General features: G+C 43.0%; 2 protein-coding genes across 10 annotated transcripts in view; both read left to right on the forward strand.

Annotated features, from left to right (window-relative positions):
* Nucleotides 1–19,172, forward strand: part of RUNX1 (RUNX family transcription factor 1) — a 276,736-nt gene extending 257,564 nt beyond the window's left edge. For all 5 annotated transcript variants that reach the window (XM_050784643.1, XM_050784642.1, XM_050784646.1 and 2 more), the window contains 2 exons: nucleotides 7,458–7,619; nucleotides 14,371–19,172. In XM_050784643.1, the coding sequence (XP_050640600.1) occupies nucleotides 7,458–7,619; nucleotides 14,371–14,846 (638 nt within the window). In that variant the 3' untranslated portion in view covers nucleotides 14,847–19,172. The remainder of the gene's footprint in view (nucleotides 1–7,457; nucleotides 7,620–14,370) is intronic.
* ATP5PO (ATP synthase peripheral stalk subunit OSCP) overlaps nucleotides 1–22,111 on the forward strand; it is a 1,173,690-nt gene that overhangs the window by 290,352 nt on the left and 861,227 nt on the right. Inside the window, exon 1 of one of the 5 annotated variants that reach the window (XM_050784691.1) lies at nucleotides 9,840–9,843. The exons of the other annotated variants lie outside the window; for them this stretch is intronic. The gene's annotated coding sequence lies outside the window, so the exon portion shown is untranslated. Of the gene's footprint in view, nucleotides 1–9,839; nucleotides 9,844–22,111 lie in introns of those variants that run through there. 5 annotated transcript variants of the gene reach the window in all.

Below are 22,111 nucleotides of genomic sequence, written 5' to 3' on the forward strand. Positions count from 1 at the left end.
TGGCTAATGTAGAAGTATGTTGTTTAATCTCCAAATATTTGGAGATTTTCCAGTTATCTGTTATTGGCTTTTTAGTTTAAATCCATGTGATCTGAGAAAATACTTTGTATGCTTTCTACACTTTTAAGGATCTTAAAGTGTGTTTTGTAGCCCAGAATATGGCTTATCTTGGTGAATGTACCATGTGAGCTGAAGAATATGTATTCTGCTGTTAGACAGTATATTCCATAAATGTTAATTAGATCAAGTTGACTGGTAGTACCGTTTAGGTCAACTGTGTCTTAATTTTCTGCCTGCTTGATGTATCAATTACTGAAAGATGGTTGTTGAAGTCTCCAATTGTTATAGCATATTTACCTATTTCTCCTTGTAGTTCTATCAGTTTTTGCCTCATGTTTTTTGACACTCAGTTTTTAGATGGACATATATTAAAGATGATGTCTTCTTAGAGAATTCACCCACATTATCATCATGTAATTCCCTTCTTTATCCCTGAAAATTGTCCTTCCTCTGAAGTCAGCTTTGTATAAAATTAATATAGCTGCTCTAGCTTTCTTTCAATCAGTGTTAGCATGGTGTATCTTTTTCCATCCCTTTACTTGTAATCTGTATGAATATTTTTATTTAAAATAGGTCCCTTGTAGACAATATGTAGTTGGGTCTTATTTTTAATCCACACTGACAATCTCTGTCTTTAAATTGGTGCATTTAGGGTATTCATATTTAACCTAATTATTAATATAACTGGAGTAGTATCAATCATATTTATAACTTTTATATTTGTTGCACCTGATTCTTCCCCCCCATCTTTTTCTACCTTTTATAGGTTTAAACATCTTATACGATTCCGTTTTATCTCCTGTTAGCATATCAGTTATTCTTTTTTAAAAATGTTTTTGGTTATTGCCCTGGAGTTTGAAAAGTACATGTATAACTAATCTACATCTAGCATCAAATAACACTGTACCACTTCTTCCTTCCTATCATTACTGCCTTTTATTTCATTTGTCCACATGCTACAATCACCCAATACCTTGTTACTATTATTGTAAAGTTATCTTTCAGATCAGTTAAGAAAAATAACACTTAATTTTACTTTTAAGGATCTTAAAGTGTGTTTTGTAGCCCAGAATATGGCTTATCTTGGTTCATTGTACCTTAATATAGTACTTTTCTAATGCTCTTCCTTTTTTATGCACTTCTTTTTAACGTTTCTCATAGGGCAGGTCAGCTGGCAATGAATTATTCCAGTTTTGTCGGAAAATATCCTTATTTCTTTGAATTTGAAGGATAATGTTGCTGGATGCAGAATTATAGTTTGGTAGCTTTTTGGTTGCAACACTTTATTTATTCTGCTTTCTGTTTGCATGGTTTCTGAAGAGAAAGATGATGTAATTCTTATCCTTGTTTCTCTAAGGGTAAGGTGTTGGCTTTTTCCTCTCTCTGGCTTCTTTCAAGATTTTCTCTTCTCTTTGGTTTTCTGCAGTTTAAATACGATATGCCTGGGTGTAGATTTGGTATTTATTATGCTTGATGTTCTCTGATCTTTCTGGATCTGTGGTTTGGTATCTGTCATTAATTTTGGAAAACTCGTAGCCATTAATACTTCAAATATTTCTTCCAATGTTTTCTTTTTCTTCTCCATCTGGTATTCCAGTTACACCTTTTGAAACTTTCTCACAGTTCTTAGATGTTCTTTTTCCTCTTTTTGTTTGGTAAGTTTCTGTATCTTCGAGTTCATTGGTTCTTTCCTTTGTCGTGTCCTGTCTACTAAATAAGCCATTCCTCATTTCTGTTAGGGTGCTTTTGGTTTTTAGAATTTCCTTTTGAGTGTTAAGAGTTTCAGGCCGGGCACGGTGGCTCACACCTGCAATCCCAGCACTTTGGAAGGCCAAGGTGGGTGGATCACCTGAGGTCAGGAGTTCAAACCAACCTGGCCAACATGGTGAAACCCTGTCTCTACTAAAAATACAAAAAAAAAAAAAAAAAATAGCCAGGCGTGGTGGCAGGTGCCTGTAATCCCAGCTACTCAGGAGGCTGAGGAGGAGAATCGCTTGAACCCAGGAGGTGGAGGTTGCAGTAAGCCGAGATTGCGCCACTGCACTCCAGCGTGGGCTACTGAGTGAGACTCTGTCTCAAAAAAAAAAAAAAAAGTTTCCATCTCCCGGCCTACATTATCCATCTCTTCTTGCACGTTGTCTTCTTTTTCCATTAGAGCCATTAACATGTTAATCATTGTTAAATTCCCTGTCTGGTAATTCCAAACTCTGTGTCACATCTGGGTCTGGTTCTGATGCTTGCTTTGTCTCTTCAGACTGTGTTTTTTCTTGCCTTTCTTGTAATTTTTAATTGAAAGTTTAATATGATTTATCAGGCAACAGGAACTTAGGCCTTTAGTGTGAGTTATTATTTTCATGTACCTAAGAGTTGGGCTGTATTTAATGTTTGCAGAAGGTACCAGAGACTTCAAATTCCTCTAGTGTCCTGTTTTTGTCTCCCATGTTATCTGTGAGCTTCTCTATGAACTCCTCCTTAAATAGTCAATCTACTGAAGCTCTTTCAGCCATAACCCACTGTTATTATAATATATTGGATCCTGGGAGAATCTGGTGGAGTTCCTGAATGAAAAACCCACAACAGTGCACTTCCTCCTGAAACTGTAGCCCCCAGGAGTGTCTTACTCTCACACCAGTCTGTACTCAGCCTCTAGCAATCTGTCAAAATCACCATTAAGTGTTCCCGTCAGTTTATGAATTCAGAAATTCTGCTCCCAGCAAGCAGACCTCACTGTGATTCTCTATGTTTGCCTGCTTCTCAAAATTTGGGGTGGCAGTTTGCCCTGCAACTTCAGCTTTCCATTGGACTTAAGAAAAGTCATGGATTTTCAGTTTGTTCAGCATTTTTTCTTATAAAAACAAGAGTGATGACTCTCAAGCTCTTTACATTTTGGAACTGAAACTAGAAGCAGCAGGACATTCTGATATGAATTATTTAAAAGGGTCACTGTTGACTCTAGAGACATTTTAATATTGCTGCATCAAAAGATAAAAGCACTCTTCTTTCTTCTAGTGTGATATATGCCATGTACACCTCTGAGCTCACCACTAACTTCAACTCTACCTTATCCCTAACTTCCCATTTCAAATGGAAGGGAATGGGGTTCGAGGATGTGAAAAGGGGTCCCTGTTTTACCCTTTATTTGATGATTAAAAAGCTGAAAATAACCTATCACAAAATGGCCTCAGTAAAGTGGCTGCATCAGACATCATTTAGCCTGGAAAACCAGTATGCAGAAAGGCTTAAATTTAACTTTTTGAATCCAGTATTATTCATTTATTTATTTATTTATTTAAGACGAAGTCTAGCTCTGTCGCCCAGGCTGGAGTGCAGTGGCGCAATCTCGGCTCACTGCAAGCTCCGCCTCCCAGGTTCACGCCATTCTCCTGCCTCAGCCTCCTGAACAGCTGGGACTACAGGTGCCCGCCACCACGCCCGGCTAATTTTTTGTATTTTTAGTAGAGACGGGGTTTCACCATTAGCCAGGATGGTCTCGATCTCCTGACCTCATGATCCACCCACCTCAGCCTCCCAAAGTGCTGGGATTACAGGCAGGAGCCACCACGCCTGGCCCTGAATCCAGTATTTTTTAATGGAAACATGAGTTGGTTGAGATACTGAGTTCCTGCCTTCTCCATCCTAATCCCAAATTTCCAAACTCCTTCCCCCTTTACCATTTAATCTCCTGAGCCCAGCTCCTCTCCACCCTGAAGAGTGTGTCTGTCAAGACTTTAGCTGTGAACAAAACACTGTTACTTGAGCCTTATCCTGGAGCAAACATGTGTGGTCTCACCAATGAACGTCAGATAAGTCCCTTGGCATGGATTTCTCTTTTTAGAAATATCATCATAAAGGTTACTCAGACTTATTGAGCATTTACTATGGCCAGAAATTGTAATACTTGCTTTCCATATAGTTTATCTCACTTATTCCTATTACTCTTTGAAGTCAGAATTCTAACTATGAACCAGAGAAAATAAGTGACCTGCCTAAGGTCATCCAGTTGGTTTATGGTGAAGACAGGATGCAAACTGAAATTTGTCTGTGATTTAAGTTCGGTGCTTTCCCTGGTCTCCTCCTCTCAGAGGCAGAACATAAGCATGTAATAGATACCACTAGGGTTCTTGTTTCTACCTTGGGAACAGCTGTTTGCAAGTCCAAATTAGGCAGCTAATCTAGCAGTTAGCCCAGATACAGCCCTGAGGCACCCCAGTAGCTGTAACTCCCAGAAGGCAGGAACCTTCCATTCACTAGTGAGTCCCCAAGACAGTGGCCCAAGTGAAGCCAAAATGTTTGTTGGAAATATGAGTGAATAAAAAAGTAATTTCATGAACATATGAATGAATACATGAATGAATGAAGCAACACCCAGTATAATGATTACTGCAACAGGAAGATGCCTTTCCAAGCATCACAAGGTCCTGGGATCTTCACTGACTATAAGTGCCAGTGGGGCAGGGACCATATTGGTCTTATTCATCACTCTCCTACCAGGTAAATTAGCACATTCCTGGCACACTGTAAATGTTCAATATGCTTTTGTTCCTTTTGATGGACTCACTTATCAGAGGCAGCTCTTTCAAGAACAAGTAGCCCTGTGCTCTGGAGAATGATTTACAGTGGTTCTCTTCCTCAGCCCGTGGCCTTTTCTGGATAACTCCCATCTTACTCCCCTCTACTTCCTCTTCCCAAAATACACCAATTTATTATTACAGGCACCACTCTTCACCCCATGTCTGATTCTTCCCTCACTCTGCTTAATGTACAAGTAAAACAAAGAAATACTGTGTAGGACCTATTGGAATTAGAATCCTGCTCTGTTACCATTGGAAAGGATTTAGGGATCATCTCCCTTCAGAGGTGAGAATAAGAAAGTCTAAGTGAGTAATCCAAGGTCACCCGGTTGCTCACCAGACAGAAAGACCCAGAGCCCACCTCTCCTGCCTGTTAGTCCAGTGCTCGGGTGGCCCGTGAGTTCGTGTTGGCCCTGTCAGACCAAAGACAGTAATGAATATTAAACCCAGAATGCACCATAGTATCAGGCCTTTTTTGTTTTTGTTTTCTATTAGTAACACACGCAGAAGAGGCAGCAACTAAAACCCCAACATCAGAGGCTCACCATCCCCACCTTCTGGCCCACCACTGGCAATGAACCCAAGCACAAGTCACTGTGGTCTCGTGAAAGAAAACTGATGTGGGGGGTTGGGTGGGCTTCAGGGTGTTTATTGCCATCTCCCCCTCCAACACCTGAAAAGCTAAGTTATGGTGTGAAGTCAGAAAATGTGGAATCTGCAACCCTGTCTTTAAAAAAAAAAAAAAAAAAAAAAAAAAAAAAAAAACTCATAGAACTTGGACTTTAATCATAAAGATTTTACCAAAGCATATTTTTTAAAGGCTGTGAAATATTATGCAACGTTTGCATGGTTTAATTATGAGTTTAGAAAAGCCTAGCACAACTTTTTCACTACAGTAAAACATGACAGAGCATGAATCATGGCATAATACTTTATGCTTAGTGTGGCTTTAGACACGGGGTTAGAGGTGTGAGGCTGTCTACACAACAAGGCATGAATTACTCTACCGCAATTCACGCCCTGGGGGGCTTTCCGACAATTCTGAAACCTCTTTTGTTTGCTTTTAAAATGATTAAAATATTGGAGTACTCTATATTCACTTAGTAAACGTGTGTATCTAGTATATACGCATGACTTATACAAAATACCTAAGTATATGGGTTTTTTTTCATTTGGAGTAAAATACCTGCAGTAGCATGGGAATACTGAACAGTCTGCTATTTCTGTTTGCCTTTAGTTATTGGAAACACTGTTAGCTGTAAGATTACACAGGAGCTTCAGCCAAGGTTGAACATTTATTTTCTGCTGAGTTTAAAATGGACCAGCTCTTTTGTTCCTTGCCACCTCTTTAAATCCTCTACAATTTGGAATAAAATGAAGACCTTTCTTTAATATTAGATTTCAAAGATTCCAAGCTAAACTATTTGCCCAGGAACTACCAGGTTTTTTAAACTTAAAAAATCAGTTATTTTCATGCACACACAAAAAAGAAAGAAACGAATCAGTATGAGGGAGGGAGGAAGGGAGGCTGTCAGGAGAATACTGGGGAGGAAGATTTGGGTCTCCAAATGTCTGATTCTGTTATCCACTGTGGCAGCTTCAGAGAGATAAACAGAAAAGCAAATGTGAACTGCTGGAAATGAAAAGCCCCTGTAGGAAGCAGATCTGAATATTTTATAATGAGTAGAAATAGCTCATTTCTTTGTGTCCTGACCTATCCAGAACTTATGCCCAGTATTGGAAAGAAGCCTCCTCTTCCTACACTGCTACTTGCAGGATCATGAAGCTCTGGCTGTGAAGACCCCTGGGAATTATGGTAGTTCACTGTTATCTTTGTCCACAAAGGTGGGACATAAAGAGAAAATTAATGTTTAACTCCAAAGAAGTTAAAACTCTTCTAGTGGGACAGTGTCCAATTTAAATTTCCTTACACATTTGCCTAAGAATAGAGCTGGCTTTCCTCCTCCTTTTCATCTGCAAACAGTATGATGCTTTTGAAAATTAAGACTCCTTTGAACACTGGAGTCAAATTGACAAAATCCATTCTGTCTAAATCTTTTGAAGTCAGACTTTTGTCTCTTTCCTATCCCAGGCCTCTTATAATGGCAACCTATAAAATACCTGCTAAAAACTCTGACTTTTAAAAGTTGCAAACTTGAAGTCCTGAAAAGGAACAGAAGGCCTGGGCTGATAGGGCCAGTTCTACTGCTGGGTTTGTGAACTAGTCATTAGACCTCATTGCCAGCTTCCCAGCCAGACCTTCTTTCCTGTCATCCTTGGGAGAGAATTCGCCTTAATATAAAACATTTACCAGCCCATGGAATACTTTCTGCCAAAGGTAAAGGTATTTAAAAAAAAAAAAAAAAAAAGCCCCAAACTCCACATTCTTACCGAACACAGATAAGTGATCCCCTGAGTTTATAAAACGTTTCTGATGATGATCATTCTAATTATTGGCAAAGCTGAAATCATCTCAGCAGTCATGAGATACTTGAAGTTCTCAGGTGCTGCAGTTCAACAGTGTGGACATTAACACTCCTACCTTGAAAGTGTAATCCATTTCTCTCATCATTGTTAGCATGATTCAATAAAACCTTTGGAAGGAATAGGTATCAGGTGAAAATCTCCAAGAATCCAGTCTCTTTTGGAGGGAAATAATCCAACAGAGGCAGATACTTGGACTTGAGTAGGCTTATTAAACCCTGGTACATAGGCCACATACATGTATGTGACATATTTGAACAAAGGCCACTCGTTTCTTATTAAAAGACATTTTTAAAATTCCACCCCACTTTACATATAATTGACCTTTCTGATTCTCTTCAGATACAAGGCAGATCCAGCCATCCCCACCGTGGTCCTATGATCAGTCCTACCAATACCTGGGATCCATTGCCTCTCCTTCTGTGCACCCAGCAACGCCCATTTCACCTGGACGTGCCAGCGGCATGACAACCCTCTCTGCAGAACTTTCCAGTCGACTCTCAAGTAAGCCACTTGAAAACACATTCTTTGCAGCTGAGCTGAGGTGGAAGGTCCGGGAGACTAGAGGTGCATGAAGGAGTTGGCAGAACATTATTAAAAATTGAGTAAAACATGGTTTCAAGACAAGGTGACCTATCTCTAAGTCCTATGCCCATGCACTGATTTTGTTGGATACTTAGGAGGCAGAGATTGTGAATGTGAAGGCAGAAGTGGCTTGGAGAAGTAGGTTCCTTAGACATTCTAAAGTTGTTCACATTTGGCAAGAAAGGATGGTGACTGAAGGGTTAAGAACAATATAAAAAGCCAAAGTAGTCAACTGTTAGGACTCATTATTCCAAATGAATTCTGGACTGATGGGACTGGTCCATGTGGTGGTGGTAAATTTTCACAGATCACATGGACAGCACACGGGGGTACCTGTGGAATGGGAAGTAAATACAGCCACCCCTCGGTATCCATGGAGAACTGGTTCCAGGACCCCCCATGGATACCAAAATCCATGGATGCTCAAGTCCCTCATATAAAATGGTATAATATTTATATATAACTTATATATATCCTGCCATATATTTAAATCATTCCTAGATTACTCATAATACCAAATAAAATGTAAATGCTACGTAAATACTTGTTTTAGTGTACTGTTTAGGGAATGACAAGGAGAAAAGTCTGTATATGTCTAATACAGACACAACCATCCTTTTTTAAAATAGTATTTTTTGATCTATGGTTGGTTAAATAGATGCAGAACTCATGGATATAGAAAACCAACTGTATACCCCAAATTAGACATTTCCAACTAAGCGCTGTTCATACAGAGGCTAGAGGAACAGAGTGAAAAACTCAGGTGTCATGGTTAGCATAATTGTTGTTAATATGAGCTCATTAAGTATTAGTCATTTAACCTATGAGCCCTTTGGGCTTGGCACTCACCTTTGCTCGTGGGCAGGGAAATCAGAGTTACAGAGAAAAATTCCTTTGTTGAAGGCAAAAGAAGAAACTTAGTGTTTGGGGCTTTGAAATTGGAGCTGCACCAAACTGTGAAAATGCTTCAGAGAACTTCAGCGTTATGATGCCTGCAAACACCCTTGCATGTGTGTTTGGGGGAGGGGGTGGGTCTTGCTTTTCAGCTCTTGGGATCAGATTATAGCAGATTAGGGGACAGGCACAGGGGCAGTGGAGTCATGTCTGCCATTTTAAATGTTGTGTAATGTTGTGTTTTCCAGACAGTTGTGATTACTTCAGGTTTCATCAGATGCCTTAGCTGCTTCTCAGAGCTTCACAACAGCAGTACTATTGACATCTGGGGCCAAATAATCCTTTGTTGGGGGAGTCTGTCCTGAGCATTGGAGAATATTTAGCAGCATCCTTGGCCTCTAGATGCCAGTAGTATCCTGCTCACCCCAGTTAGGACAATAAAAAATGTTTCCAGACATTGCCAAGTGTCCCAAGGGGCAAAACTGCCCCCAGGTGAGAACCGTTGCCTTCCAGTATTCTTGGGTGCTACAGTAAAATAGGAAAGCCAACTTCAGTGCTCGGTTTTCACATTACTTTTGGCCATTAATGCCAATATTTTCATGGTACATGCTGCTCTAAGGCATTGAGAGAGTAGCACAGGTATCATGGCATCTTGTTTAGGTTGTGGTTTCTAGAAGCTTATCCCTCAAGAACAAAGGCACTTGTCAGCTTTTACTGATTCTTCTCAGTGCACCCACTGGCTGTGGTCTTCATCTGAAATAATGCCTGTTCTCCTTTGAATGTTCCTGCTATAGGTCTGTCCTTTGGAATTTATTACGTAAGTCTTTTGACTTGGTCATCACCCAAGATCAGCACCTTATAGTCCAAGAACCGTGGGGGCCAACTCCTCCAGCTGACTGGTGCTCAGGTGGACGGGTGACTTTTTAAATAAAAGGAATGAGTAACATGTGCACTGCAAAGTCCCATATCACAGCTACATTTGTGAACACCCTGGACTTCAATCACCCAAGGCGTAAGGGAGAACATTTTATGCCATGGGAGTGTGAAGCAGATAAAAACCATGTCCCATTTCAGAACCCAAGAATGATTCTTTTCTTCTTGGAGGGAGGACAGAATTCCAGATGAGCTTTCACAGTGGCACAGAACAGTATGGGAGGCTGCTCTTCAATTTGGCAGAACTCCCTCTGAGAAATCAAGCCTGGAGCACAGGCCTGAAAAGTGTTGTCATAAACCTGGAGGCAGGAGGGGGGTGGAATACATAAAAGGAAAGTGGCTGCCTGGCCGACAGCTTTGAGAACCTGACACTGCTCTGTGGCTGCTTTGCCTTTTAATCCAGCCCGACCGCTTTGTGCTCTGCCCCTCTTCCCGGCCCCAGCCCCACCTGGGCTTCCTTCTGCACTGGGGACTTGGACTCTGTCTGTCTCTCTCTCTATCCTTTGCAGACAGACTCCACACCTTGTCTGAAAAGAGTTGTCATCTAGAGGTTTACTTTTCTTTTTTTTTTCTTTTTCAAAAAAAAATTAATGTTTAGCTGCCAACCTGGGCGACAGACAGCATGCATTAATCTGAGTCATGCAAAAGCTCCTTTTAAGGCAGCCATTACCTGCTCAGGTTGTTTAATCCTCTGGGGGCAGTGGGAGGGGCCCTGGAGCGAGGCTGCTTTCATCCATGTCAAGCTGGAGAGCGAAGACGTGAGCCGTCATGGCAAATATTTAGCCCCATCAATGGGAAAACACTTCCAGCCAAAATACCTGGACCTCCTAAGCCCCCGATTTCCTACTCTTAAAAACTCCCTGTGAATATCAGGGGTCCCCAACTCCTCCCACCCTGCTGCTCAATCAGGGGACACCAGGCCAGCCAAAAGGACAAAAGAGCTATGGCTGGATGGGTGAATTGTGCAGACTGATGGGTCTGAATAAGGGATCTGAGACAAGACACAAAGATGAAAAGCAACATTTGAACACAGCATTTGAATCTGAGCATATCTAGAGGGCCTAAGGTATTTTATTATCAAAATGTGTGTAAAAAAGATAGTTTGACCAAATGGATGGTCTTTTGTAGTATGACATTGCTCATGTGTACACAGAAGGATCACAGGCAGCATTTCAGCTCTTTGTTTTGGATGTTCTGCCCACAAGTGAAAGAACTATTTTCCCCCAACAGCTGAGACCGTAACATCATTCCAGTACTTATGTCCATGACAAATCACGGACTCACTCCGGATTCCAGTAACTTGGTACCATCACCACGTTACCATGTAATAGTTGGAACCTACCAGCAGAGCATGTCCAGACATTGCTGTAAAACAGGGTGACCTTTCATTCATTTTCCAGTGGATTCACCTTTTTGTCTCAGGGCAAATGAAGCAAGAGGAATAATGGGCAGAGTCATTTATTTGTGTCCGGAGTATTGCATCAGATGACAACAAACTGACTGTATTTGCCTAATGCTTTTCCTCCTGTCCCAGCTTCTCTGTAGACTCTCTACATCTAAATGGAAAAATGGAGTAAAGCTTCCTGTTAACTCTCAAACATGTCACAGCTCTCCATGTCAGCAAAAACAAGTGACACAGGGCTTGCTCACAGATGGCCCCAACAAGCGGGCAGGGATGAACCCTGTGGAATGAGGTGTGGCCTGGCTCGAGAACTGACTAGAGTGTGGCCAAGGAAGGGCAGCCTCAGAACCACTGTCCGTTTACAACTTTTTCCCTGCCCACATGTCTGCCTGGCTTTGAAAAGATTAACAGGAGTGTTTGTTTGAAAGTCAGACTCCTGGTTTCCTCATTAGTGAAGGGATCTGCTACAGACTTGGGCTGTTTCTATAAACTTTAATTACCTCTCTGATGAGGAGTGTATCCCCTCATCACACTCACCCCAAAGGTACAGAGGAGTTCATTTTTAAAAATGTGTTAGGGCAATAAAAGACCATTAGAGGGAGGGAGGATGGGGTGTGGAAGAGACGAGTGAGCGAGAGAAAGAGAGAGAGAGAAAAAAAACACACTAGCTCTCCCTGCTGGAATAATAGGCTTGAAATATGAGGAAGTTGATCAACTGCCGATGCCTTCCAAAAACAGATTAATCCACCTTGGTAGCTTTCCTTTCAGAGCAAGCTTTTGGCTCTGTCAACTTTCTCTATCAGCCTGAACTCAAAAGGACACAGGCCACATGCCATCTGAGCTTAAGAGTTATTTTGTGTGTTGATCTGAGAACTTCACATTTTAAAACAACGAATTCATGTTTCTACCCTTTGTTGCTGTCTGTGGATTTGCTGATATAAAGAGGAGAGTCCTAGCCTGGTCATTTAATGAATAATTCTGAGGAACGTGAACTACTCCAGGGTGCCCTCCTGCATCTGCAGTGGTGGTTCTCAGCTGGGGTGACTTTGCTTCCCTCACCCCACCCTCAGGATATCTGGCAATGTCTGGAGACATTCTGAGTTGTCACAAGAGGGGAGGGGGATGCTACTAGCATCTACTGGATAAAGCAGAGATGCTTCCAAACATCCTACAATGAACAAGACAGCCCTCCTCCACCCCAACAAATCATGATTTGGCCCAAAATGTCAACAGTGTCACAGCTGAGAAACTCTGATCTTCAGACATAGGGAACCCTGCCTAGTACACAAATCCTCCGTAGTTCCCAAGGGCGGCCTGTAGGTAAGAAAAATGCAGACAGAGCCAGTGAACCACAGGACAGCGCTAAAGCCAGTTGGTGAAACTGTAAATGCATAATCCTAACAAAATAATGCACAGTCGTAACAAAGTGAGTTTTAGAGACAAAGCTTTACAACTTCTGGTAAAATGTCCTCATGTGCAAAAAACAGAGTAGATAAATCAAGGTCCTACATCTACTTGTGTTGACAAACCAGTGAAGTGCGTAATAGAGAATACCAGGTGAACTCAAGGCTATACTGTTTCTAAAATTGTGGAACTAGTACAAAGGTAGATATGGAGAGGAGGAGTGGTAATGATATTCCCTGACATTCGCTCAACAGTTGCTACTGAGCCATACATTCACTTAAATACTAGGAAATTATCAATTTTTCAACTGTTGAAGGCCTATGAAAATGGCAGTTTTCTATCATTCAACCTAAATACTATGTGTAATGTATTATTATATATTAATGGTGTTAGCATATATATGTATAACATATTATGTTAGTAACATATTTATGCATCCATTACATTATTATATAGTGTCAAATTATCATTTGTTATATTAATATCACAGATTAGGCTTATATTATTATTGGTATGTTAATATATTGATCAAATAGAGGGTCAGCAAACTTTTTTCTGTGAGGGGCCAAAGAATAAATATTTTAGGGCTGGGTGCAGTGGTTCAGGCCTGTAATCTCAGCACTTCGGGAGGCTGAGGCAGGTGGATAACTTGAGGTCAGGAGTTCAAGACCTGCCTGGCCAGCGTAGTGAAATCTTGTCTCTACTAAAAATACAAAAATTGGCCAGGCCTGGTGGTGGGCACCAGTAATCCCAGCTACTCAAGAGGCTGAGGCAGGAGAACTGCTTGAGCCCAAGAGGTGGTGGGTGCAGTGAGCCAAGATCACACCACTGCACTCCAGCCTTGGTGACAAAGTGAGACTCTGTCTCAAAAAAAAAGAATATTTGCTCTGTGGCCCCTGCAGTGTCTATACTGACCACTTGACTTTACAGCAGTGGCTCTAAAGCAGCCGTAGGCAGTACATGAAAGAATGAGTGAGGATGTGTTCCAAAGTACGGATGGACACTGAAGTTTGAACTTCCTGTCATTTTAACAGGTCAGGAAGTGTTCTTTTTTGCATTTTCAACCATTTAAAAAAAGTAAAAGGCATTCTTACCTACTGGGACATGCAACAATTGGGGGCAGCGAGATTTGGCTAGCAGGCTGCAGTTTGCCAACCCTGGGATTATGTGAACATGTTATATATGTTATACATATTATAGTATATACTATTGCATATTACATCTATACTATACCTACTATATTATGCTATACTACATCATTTCATATGTCATATTACATTACATGATATTCTATATTACTGTATTATATTACTGTACATTATACCATCCTCCTGGGCAGTAGCATTCTCCTGGTCCCCGTCCTGCTGGGCATAGAATTCTGGGTGACCTCATCTTTTTTGGGTGGCAGATTCTGGGTAGAAACCCTCTCCCTGGGCAATAGCATCCTGGGTGTCCCCCATCCTCCCAGGCCTAGCATCCTGGGTGGCCCCCCTCCTCTCGGAGGTGGCATCCTGGGTGGTCCCTGTCCTCCCGGGTGGTGGCATCCTGGGTGGTCTCTGCCCTCCCAGGCGTAGAATCCTGGGTGGTCCCCCTCCTCTCGGAGGTGGCATCCTGAGTGGTCCCCGTCTTCTTGGGAGGTGGCATCCTGGGTGCTCTCCATCCTCCCAGATGGTAGCATCCTGGGTGATCCCTGTCTTCTCAGGAGGTGGCATCCTGAGTGGTCCCCGTCCTTCTGGGCATAGCATCCTGGGTGGTCCCCATACTTCTGGGAGGTGACACGCTGGGTGATCCCCGTCATCTCAGCAGGTGGCATCCTGGGTGGTCCCTGTCCCCCTGGGTATAGCATCCTGGGTGATCCTCGTCCTCTTGGGAGGTAGCATCCTGGGTGGTCTGCGTCCTCCCCAGCAGTAGCATCCTGGGTGGCTTCCCATCCTCCTAGGCGGTATCATCCTGGGTAGCCCCCCGTGGCAGAGGGAAGAGCTGTGGCCTCCACAACCCCCCACTCACTCCCGCTCCGTTCTCTTGCCCTCCCGGCAGCGGCACCCGACCTGACGGCCTTCAGCGACCCGCGCCAGTTCCCCGCGCTGCCCTCCATCTCTGACCCCCGCATGCACTACCCAGGCGCCTTCACCTACTCCCCGACGCCAGTCACCTCGGGCATCGGCATCGGCATGTCGGCCATGGGCTCGGCCACGCGCTACCACACCTACCTGCCGCCGCCCTACCCCGGCTCGTCGCAAGCGCAGGGCGGCCCATTCCAAGCCAGCTCGCCCTCCTACCACCTGTACTACGGCGCCTCGGCCGGCTCCTACCAGTTCTCCATGGTGGGCGGCGAGCGCTCGCCGCCGCGCATCCTGCCGCCCTGCACCAACGCCTCCACCGGCTCCGCGCTGCTCAACCCCAGCCTCCCGAACCAGAGCGACGTGGTGGAGGCCGAGGGCAGCCACAGCAACTCCCCCACCAACATGGCGCCCGCCGCGCGCCTGGAGGAGGCCGTGTGGAGGCCCTACTGAGGCGCCAGGCCCGGCCCGGCTCGGCCCCGCGGGGCGTCGCCTCCTCCTCCGGGCGCCCTGGCCTCCTGTTCCCGACAAGCCTGGCGGGGCCCCGGGCCCGGCCACAGTCCTGGGGCCGAGGGCGCCCGACGGCCAGACGGCCACGAGCTCGCTGTAGGTCAGGCCCGCGCAGCCTCCGGCACCCGGAAGCCCACGCCGCCGCCGCCGTCCGCCGGCGCCCCGGTCCTCGCGGAGGTGGCCGAGCCGACGCACCTCGAGGGTGTGCACCTGCCCCAGCACCCAGGGGACGCGCTGGAAAGCAAACAGGAAGATTCCCGGAGGGAAACTGTGAATGCTTCTGTTTTAGCAATGCTGTGAATAAAAAGAAAGATTTTATACCCTTGACTTAACTTTTTAACCAAGTTGTTTATTCCAAAGAGTGTGGAATTTTGGTTGGGCTGGGGGGAGAGGGGGGATGCAACTCGCCCTGTTTGGCATCTAATTCTTATTTTTAATTTTTCCGCACCTTATCAATTGCAAAATGCGTATTTGCATTTGGGTGGTTTTTATTTTTATATACGTATATATAAATATATATAAATTGAGCTTGCTTCTTTCTTGCTTTGACCATGGAAAGAAATATGATTCCCTTTTCTGTTAAGTTTTATTTAACTTTTCTTTTGGACTTTTGGGTAGTTGTTGTTTTTGAGAAACAGCTACAGCTTTGGGTCATTTTTAACTACTGTATTCCCACAAGGAATCCCCAGATATTTATGTATCTTGATGTTCAGACATTTATGTGTTGATACTTTTTTAATTATTTAAATGTACTTATATTAAGAAAAATATCAAGTACTACATTTTTTTTTTGTTCTTGATAGTAGCCAAAGTTAAATGTATCACATTGAAGAAGGCTAGAAAAAAAGGATGAGTAATGTGATCACTTGGTTATCCAGAAGTATTGTTTACATTAAACTCCCTTTCATGTTAATCAAACAAGTGGGTAGCTCACGCAGCAATGTTTTTAATAGGATTTTTAGACACTGAGGGTCACTCCAAGGATCAGAAATATGGAATTTTCTGCCAGGCTTACCAAGGGTCTCATATCTAACCTCCTCCTTAAAACAGAGAAGGTCAATCTAGTTCCAGAGGGTTGAGGCAGGTGCCAGTAATTACATCTTTGGAGAGGATTCGATTTCTGTCCAGGGATTTGCTCACCCCAAGGTCATCTGATAATTTCACAGATGCTGTGTAACAGAACACAGCCAAAGTAAACTGTGTAGGGGAGCCACATTTACATAGGAACCAAATCAATGAATTTAGGGGCTACGATTGTAGCAATTTAGGGGCGCACCAGAGGCAGGCCTCAAGGAGCCAATTTCCCTCTGTGTGCCTCAGTGGAGACAAGTGGGAAAACATGGTCCCACCTGTGCAAGACCCCCTGTCCTGTGCTGCTCACTCAACAACATCTTTGTGTTGCTTTTACCAGGCTGAGACCCTACCCTATGTGGTATGTGGACTTTTACCTGTGCACCAGTGTGACAGGAAAGATTCATGTCACTGCTGTCCGTGGCTACAATTCAAAGGTATCCAATGTCACTGTAAATTTTATGGCACTATTTTTATTGGAGGATTTGGTCAGAATGCAGTTGTTGTACAACTCATAAACCCTAACTGCTGATTTTGACATATGTGTGCTCCAAATGATCTGGTGGTTATTTAACGTACCTCTTAAAATTCGTTGAAACGATTTCAGGTCAACTCTGAAGAGTATTTGAAAGCAGGACTTCAGAACAGTGTTTGCTTTTTATTTTGTAAATTTAAGCATTCAAATTAGACAAATCTTTGGCTGCAGGCAGCAAAAAACAGCTGGACTTATTTAAAACAACTTGTTTTTGAGTTTTCTTATATATATATTGATTATTTGTTTTACACACATGCAGTAGCACTTTGGTAAGAGTTAAAGAGTAAAGCAGCTTATGTTGTCAGATCGTTCTTATCTAGAGAAGAGCTATAGCAGATCTCGGAGAAACTCGGAATATATTCACTTTCATTTTCCACAGGATTCCCTCCACAACTCAGTTCCATCTATTATTCCATATTACATTTCTGCAGCTAAATTACCATAAAATGTCAGCAAATGTAAAAATTTAATTTCTGAAAAGGACCATTAGCCCATTTCCCCCAAATTGAACGTAAATGTTCTTTTCAGCACATGTTGCCATGTCTGACCTGCAAAAATCCTGGAGAAAAATGAAGGAAAAAATTATGTTTTTCAGTTTAATTCTGTTACCTGAAGATATTCCAACTCAAAACCAGCCTCACGCTCTGATTAGATAATCTTTCACGTTGAACCTTTACTCTCAAAGCCATGTGTGGAGAGGGCTTGTCACTATTGTAGGCTCACTGATTTGGTCATTTAGAGTTTCACAGACTCTTACCAGCATACATAGTATTTAAGTGTTTCAAAAAAAAACTAGACCTTAGTTGTTTTGGAGATAGGTCTCACGCAACACATTTTGTGTGTGTGTGTGTGTGTGTGTGTGTGTATGTGTGTGAAAAATTGCATTCATTGACTTCAGGTAGATTAAGGTATCTTTTTATTCATTGCCCTCAGGAAAGTTAAGGTATCAATGAGACCCTCAGGCCAACCATATAATAACTGCATGTGTCTGGTCCAGGAGAAGTATTGAATAAGCCATTTCTACTGCTTACTCATGTCCCTATTTATGATTTCAACATGGACACATATTTCAGTTCTGTTTTTCTCACTATCTGAAAATACATTTCCCTCCATCTCTTCCCCCCAATATCTCCCTCTTTTTCTCTCTTCCTCTGTCTTCCAAACCCCATTTTCTTTCTCCTCATTTTCCCATGTTCTCTTAAGGAGATAGCACATACCCCCACCCAGTACCAAATTTCAGAACACAAGAAGGTCCAGTTCTTCCCCCTTCACATAAAGGAACATGGTGAGTCAGCCTTTCTCCTGTTTATGGGTTTCTTCCAGCAGAGCAGAGACATTGCCAACCATATTGGATCTGCTTGCTGTCCAAACGCAGCAACAAAAGCTTTCCTGGGCGAATCACAATCAGTGAGTAAATAGACAGCCTTTCTGCTGCCTCGAGTTTTTGTACAGATAAACAGAAATGCTCTGATTAGAAAGGAAATGAATGGTTCCACTCAAATGTCCTGCAATTTAGGATTGCAGATTTCTGCCTTGAAATACCTGTTTCCTTGGGACATTCCGTCCTGGTGATTTTTATTTTTGTTGGTTTTTATTTTTGGGGGGAATGACATGTTTGGGTCTTTTATACATGAAAATTTGTTTGACAATGATCTCACAAAACATTTTTTACATCTGAACAAAATGCCTTTTTGTTTACCCTAGTGTATACATTTGTTTTGGGATTTTTGTGTGTTTGTTGGGAATTTTGTTTTTAGCCAGGTCAGTCAGTATTGATGAGGCTGATCATTTGGCTCTTTTTTTTTCTTCCAGAAGAGTTGCATCAACAAAGTTAATTGTATTTATGTATGTAAATAGATTAAGCTTCATTATAAAATATTGTTAATGCCTATAACTTTTTTTTCCATTTTTTTGTGTGTGTTTCTAAGGACTTTTTCTTAGGTTTGCTAAATACTGTAGGGAAAAAAAATGCTTCTTTCTACTTTGTTTATTTTAGACTTTAAAATGAGCTACTTCTTATTCACTTTTGTAAACAGCTAATAGCATGGTTCCAATTTTTTTTAAGTTCACTTTTTTTGTTCTGGGGAAATGAATGTGCAAAAAAGAAAAAGAACTGTTGGTTATTTGTGTTACTCTGGATGTATAAAAATCAATGGAAAAAAATAAACTTTCAAATTGAAATGACGGTATAACACATCTATTGAAAAAGCAACGGGAGATGTGGTCCTATTTAAACCAGCCCCCACCTAGGGTCTACTTGTGTGGCAATTATTGGGTTTAGTAACAAAACATCCTGCAAATTCATGCATGGGCTTCTTTCTCCCTGGTACAAACGTATCAAACGCTTCCTAAAGCTCGTGTCAAGCTCGTGTCTTCAGCCAGATGACATGAGAGAATACCCCAGAAACCCCTCTCCCAAGTGTTTCTAGATAGCACAGGAGAGCAGGCACTCCACTGTACACAGTCCATGGTACCCAGTCGAGTGGGCCACCTCCCCTCTCCTGGGAGCATTCACCGTGCCCAGCCTGTGCAGGGCAGCTGGACTGCTGCTGTTCAGGAGCCACCAGAGCCTTCCTCTCTTTGTACCACAGTTTCTTCTGTAAATCCAGTGTTCTAATCAGTGTGAATGGCAAATAAACAGTTTGACAAGTACATACACCATATCCAATTGGTTTTGTCTTTCTCTGAGATGGAGGGCTGGGAAACCGAGTAAAGCCCACTGCACACACACTAGAAAGATAACTCCGGTGAAAAGTTTCAGGCTGAAGCTATGCCCTCACCCCCAGTACTCCCAGCACACCCTGGCTTCTGAAGGCACAAGGGCCTGGAGAAGGCACAGGCTCCCAGGGTTGCTTCTCTGCATATGAAAGAGCACTGAAGCATGTTTTAAAAAATAATAACAATAAAGAAACTAAAAAAGGGTTACATGAGACTAGCAAACACAAAGTGGAAAGAGTGTATGTTCAACCTAAGACCAGGCATCTTCATCTGCCTTCATTGCTGTACATTACAGGAGTCAGGCTTAGGTAGTGGTTGGGAGTTTTTTAAAAGAAATACTTCTCTCACCGCCACCCCTGTGCAAAGTATCTTTAATATTTCAGTCTCAAGACTCTGGGTTCAACTCAAGGTATCTTCCCACCAAGAATTACTGTCTAAAGTTTCTTCCACTCTGTCATGCTGTCTCATGGGACCTCATAACTGATAGAAGAAAATCTTCAGCTGAATGAAATTTAAAGGAATTTAATTGAGCAATGAACAATTTGCGAATCAGGCAGCCCCCCAGGATCACAGCAGATTCACGGAGACTCTGGGGTGCCTCGTGATCAGAACAAATTTATAGACCGAAAAGGTAAAGTGACGTACAGGAATCGGAAGTGAGGTACAGACACAGTGAGATTGGTTACAGCCTGGCACTGGCCTTATTTGAACGCAGTTTGAACATGCAGCAGTCTATGAGTGGTTGAATTATGGCCGCTGGGATTGGCCAACCCTCCGCTATTGTTACAGGTGCATACTATTAAGTTAGGTTTTTAATTTTGTCTGACCATTAAGCTAGGTTACAGTTCATCCACAGGACTCAAATCTAGAAATATGGAGTCCTTCTCAGGCCATATTTAGTTTGCTTTAACATTGATCTTAAGTGGTCCGCAGGATGACCACACAAAAAATGTCAGGAACCAAAGTGGGGTCAGCATGAAAGGATGTGACCTGGAAGTCACGGCTCCTGAGCACAGGTAGGAAATAGGGGTAGGATCAGGCTGTACATGGACGTGGCCATGCACAAAGAAGAAGACAAGCTTGTCAGGGAGATGTTGATTGCCACATCTGTAGCCAGTTGTTAAACCAAACGTTCACGTCAGAGATTTCGTACCTTCCGAAGAGCTCAAGTTATTTCAGAGAAGAAACCTAGGCCTGAAGAAGAAAACAACAAACATTTGCGCTTTGATGTTGACCTGGATCGCCTGGCTGAAGTAGCGTTTGTTAGATCTCTCTTCCAGAAAGTTACCCTTTTATCTCCCCCCACTTTTCACTGTCCGCTTTGGAAGGAAGTTACGAGGCACAGTCCCACTTAGGAAATGTGGAGTTATGCTCTCGTTTCCTTCAGGAGGCAGGACTCCTTGGCTGAGGACACTAGAACACCCCCCAACCCGATGGCCTCATGCCTTGTGGGAAACAGAGCCCAGGTGTCCTCCGTGTGAAGGCTCTCTCTGCTCCAGAGAGGGCAGGCAGCTCCTCTCCCTGCTAAGGTGCACCAATACCTGCCCCCACCCTTCTCCAGCCTAGAGGATCCAAAAGTTCAGAATGTTCAGTGTTCTAGAAGCAGCTCCATGTTGCCCAGTCACTTTGGGCCGTCTCTGTATAAGGCCAAGCTTTCACACCCGCACTCCACCCACCCTCCACCCACCCTCCAATAATGTAGACAAAGTCCCCACCAGAGTTTCCCAGTGTGGCTCAGGATTCCAAGAAGTCACCACCATTTCTTGGGGGTAGGGGGAAAGAACTGGCTGAGCTTTATCTTATAACCTCACAGAATTCCCCACATCTTTATTCAAAATGAGCCCACCCTGTGGTCATGACAATTCTTACCTGGGTTCCCGGAATCCTAAATCCCAGAATCTAAAGGGAACTCAGAGATGAATAAATGCAACCCGCCCTCAGATGTATAAATGCTTCTCCCCAGCCCTTGGGGTTTCTCGGCAGACAGCTTTGCCTCCCTCCTGACTGATATAATAGAACTAAGTTCTCGTGTTCGTTTTTTTTTCGGAGGGAGAGGCGATGGCATGGAATGTGTTTCCTGGCCCAGTGGGAGGAGTGTGAGTTGTGCGACAAATTTTAATATTGGAAATTAAATTTTGCATACCTCAAATTCTCCTTCTAGTTTCAATTTCATTGATGCTTTGTTAATGAATTAATTAATGTTTTGAAAGTGTTTTGAACCTAAAAGTCTTACATGCCTACAAAGTACGATTATTTGTTATTACGAATAATTGCATGCAGACCCTTTTTCCTCTCACCTCAGTGATTCTGTGAGGCTTTCTGCAGACAACTAAAAGCAGCAATGTTTTGCTTACAGAATGGCTGCCTTTCATCAAAAGCTTATTCTCGCAGTCATTCACATATTGATTCATTTACTCATCTATTTGTTGAATGATGGGCACTGGGGAACTGAGGATAGTCATAATCCATGAACCAGGCAGACAGACAAGGCCAAGTTTATGGACCAGGCTTTTACAAGGACCCCACACTTACTTTACGGTTCTGCTACCTTCATCTTAATTTTTTTTTTTTTTTTTTTTTTTTTTTTTTTTTTGAGATGGAGTCTCATTCTATTTCCCAGGCCGGAGTGCAATGATGCAATCTTGGCTCACTGCAACCTCCACCTCCCAGGTTCAAGTGATTCTCCTGCCTCAGCCTCCCTACGAGTAGCTGGAATTACAGGCGCGCACCACCACGCACAGCTGATTTTTGTATTTTTAGTAGAGACAGGGTTTCGCCATGTTGGCCAGGCTGGTCTCGAACTCCTGACCTCGCGATCCGCCTGCCTCGGCCTCCCAAAGTGTTGGGATTACAGGCATAAGCCACCGCGCCTGGCCCATCTTGA

The sequence above is a fragment of the Macaca thibetana genome, chromosome 3, assembly GCF_024542745.1.
Source record: "Macaca thibetana thibetana isolate TM-01 chromosome 3, ASM2454274v1, whole genome shotgun sequence".
NCBI classification, from domain to species: Eukaryota; Metazoa; Chordata; class Mammalia; order Primates; family Cercopithecidae; genus Macaca; species Macaca thibetana.